The 809-nt window shown below is 65.3% G+C and overlaps 1 protein-coding gene across 3 annotated transcripts in view; it reads left to right on the forward strand.

The window, feature by feature from the left end:
• Positions 1–809, forward strand: part of PITPNC1 (phosphatidylinositol transfer protein, cytoplasmic 1) — a 262,521-nt gene that overhangs the window by 11,055 nt on the left and 250,657 nt on the right. For 2 of the 3 annotated variants that reach the window (XM_006776678.2, XM_006776676.2), the window contains exon 1: positions 7–755. The exons of the other annotated variant lie outside the window; for it this stretch is intronic. In XM_006776678.2, coding sequence (XP_006776741.1) covers positions 708–755 — 48 coding nt within the window. In that variant the 5' untranslated portion in view covers positions 7–707. Of the gene's footprint in view, positions 1–6; positions 756–809 lie in introns of those variants that run through there. 3 annotated transcript variants of the gene reach the window in all.

The raw sequence follows: 809 nt of genomic DNA on the forward strand, positions 1-809 counted from the left end.
CCTGTCCCTGCGCCAGCCGAGGTTGGAGGAACCCGGGGCCTCAACCCTGCTGAGCCCAGCGGCGGCGGCTTCCCTTTTCTACCCCAGCGAGCTCCAGGGCGCCTCGGGGACCGGCCCTCAAAAGAGCAGGAAATCTTGTTTACCGCCCGGGGAGAGGAGCCCATCGAGCCTTTGTCTGGAAAGTCAGCATCTCCAGATGAATTCCTGCAATGAGTTTCTGGTGAATTAGCATTGGGCGGCACGGCGGGAGAAGGGGGTCGCTAGGTTCACGACTGGTTTCCAGAGGCGTATCCAGCGGGTGACTTTTGTGCATTCGTTTTAATTTTTGGAAATCTCTTCCCCCCACCCCCCTCCCTCGCCGCCACCGGGCATGTCCTGATCTGACGGCCGCTCCTATCGCCTTGAGCTGCGGATCCGAGTGGTTTCCAGCGGGGCTCCCTCCCTCCCTGACTTTGCAACACCGCGTTCCGGGAGAACCGACCTCGGTGAGGAAGGGGGCGGGGAGCCGCGAACACCCGGACCCAAACCTTGACATGCTCTCGGGTGGAGAGGAGGAAGCCAGGAGCTGAGTGCACCGCCGGGGCTGTTTCTCCCGCCGGCTCCTAGCGCGGGGCTCCGGGCTCCCTGCCCTGCGCCTGGGAGGCAGCCTTGTTGTTCTGGGGGCCGCCCCCCGCTTCCTGCTCTGGTGGTCCACGGCCGGCAGGACCATGCTGCTCAAGGAGTACCGGATCTGCATGCCGCTCACCGTGGACGAGGTAAGCACCGCGCCCGGCCTTGCCGCGCCCGCTCTCTGTCCCCCCCACCCCACC

The sequence above is a fragment of the Myotis davidii genome, unplaced genomic scaffold (genome assembly GCF_000327345.1).
Source record: "Myotis davidii unplaced genomic scaffold, ASM32734v1 scaffold69, whole genome shotgun sequence".
Taxonomy (NCBI): Eukaryota; Metazoa; Chordata; class Mammalia; order Chiroptera; family Vespertilionidae; genus Myotis; species Myotis davidii.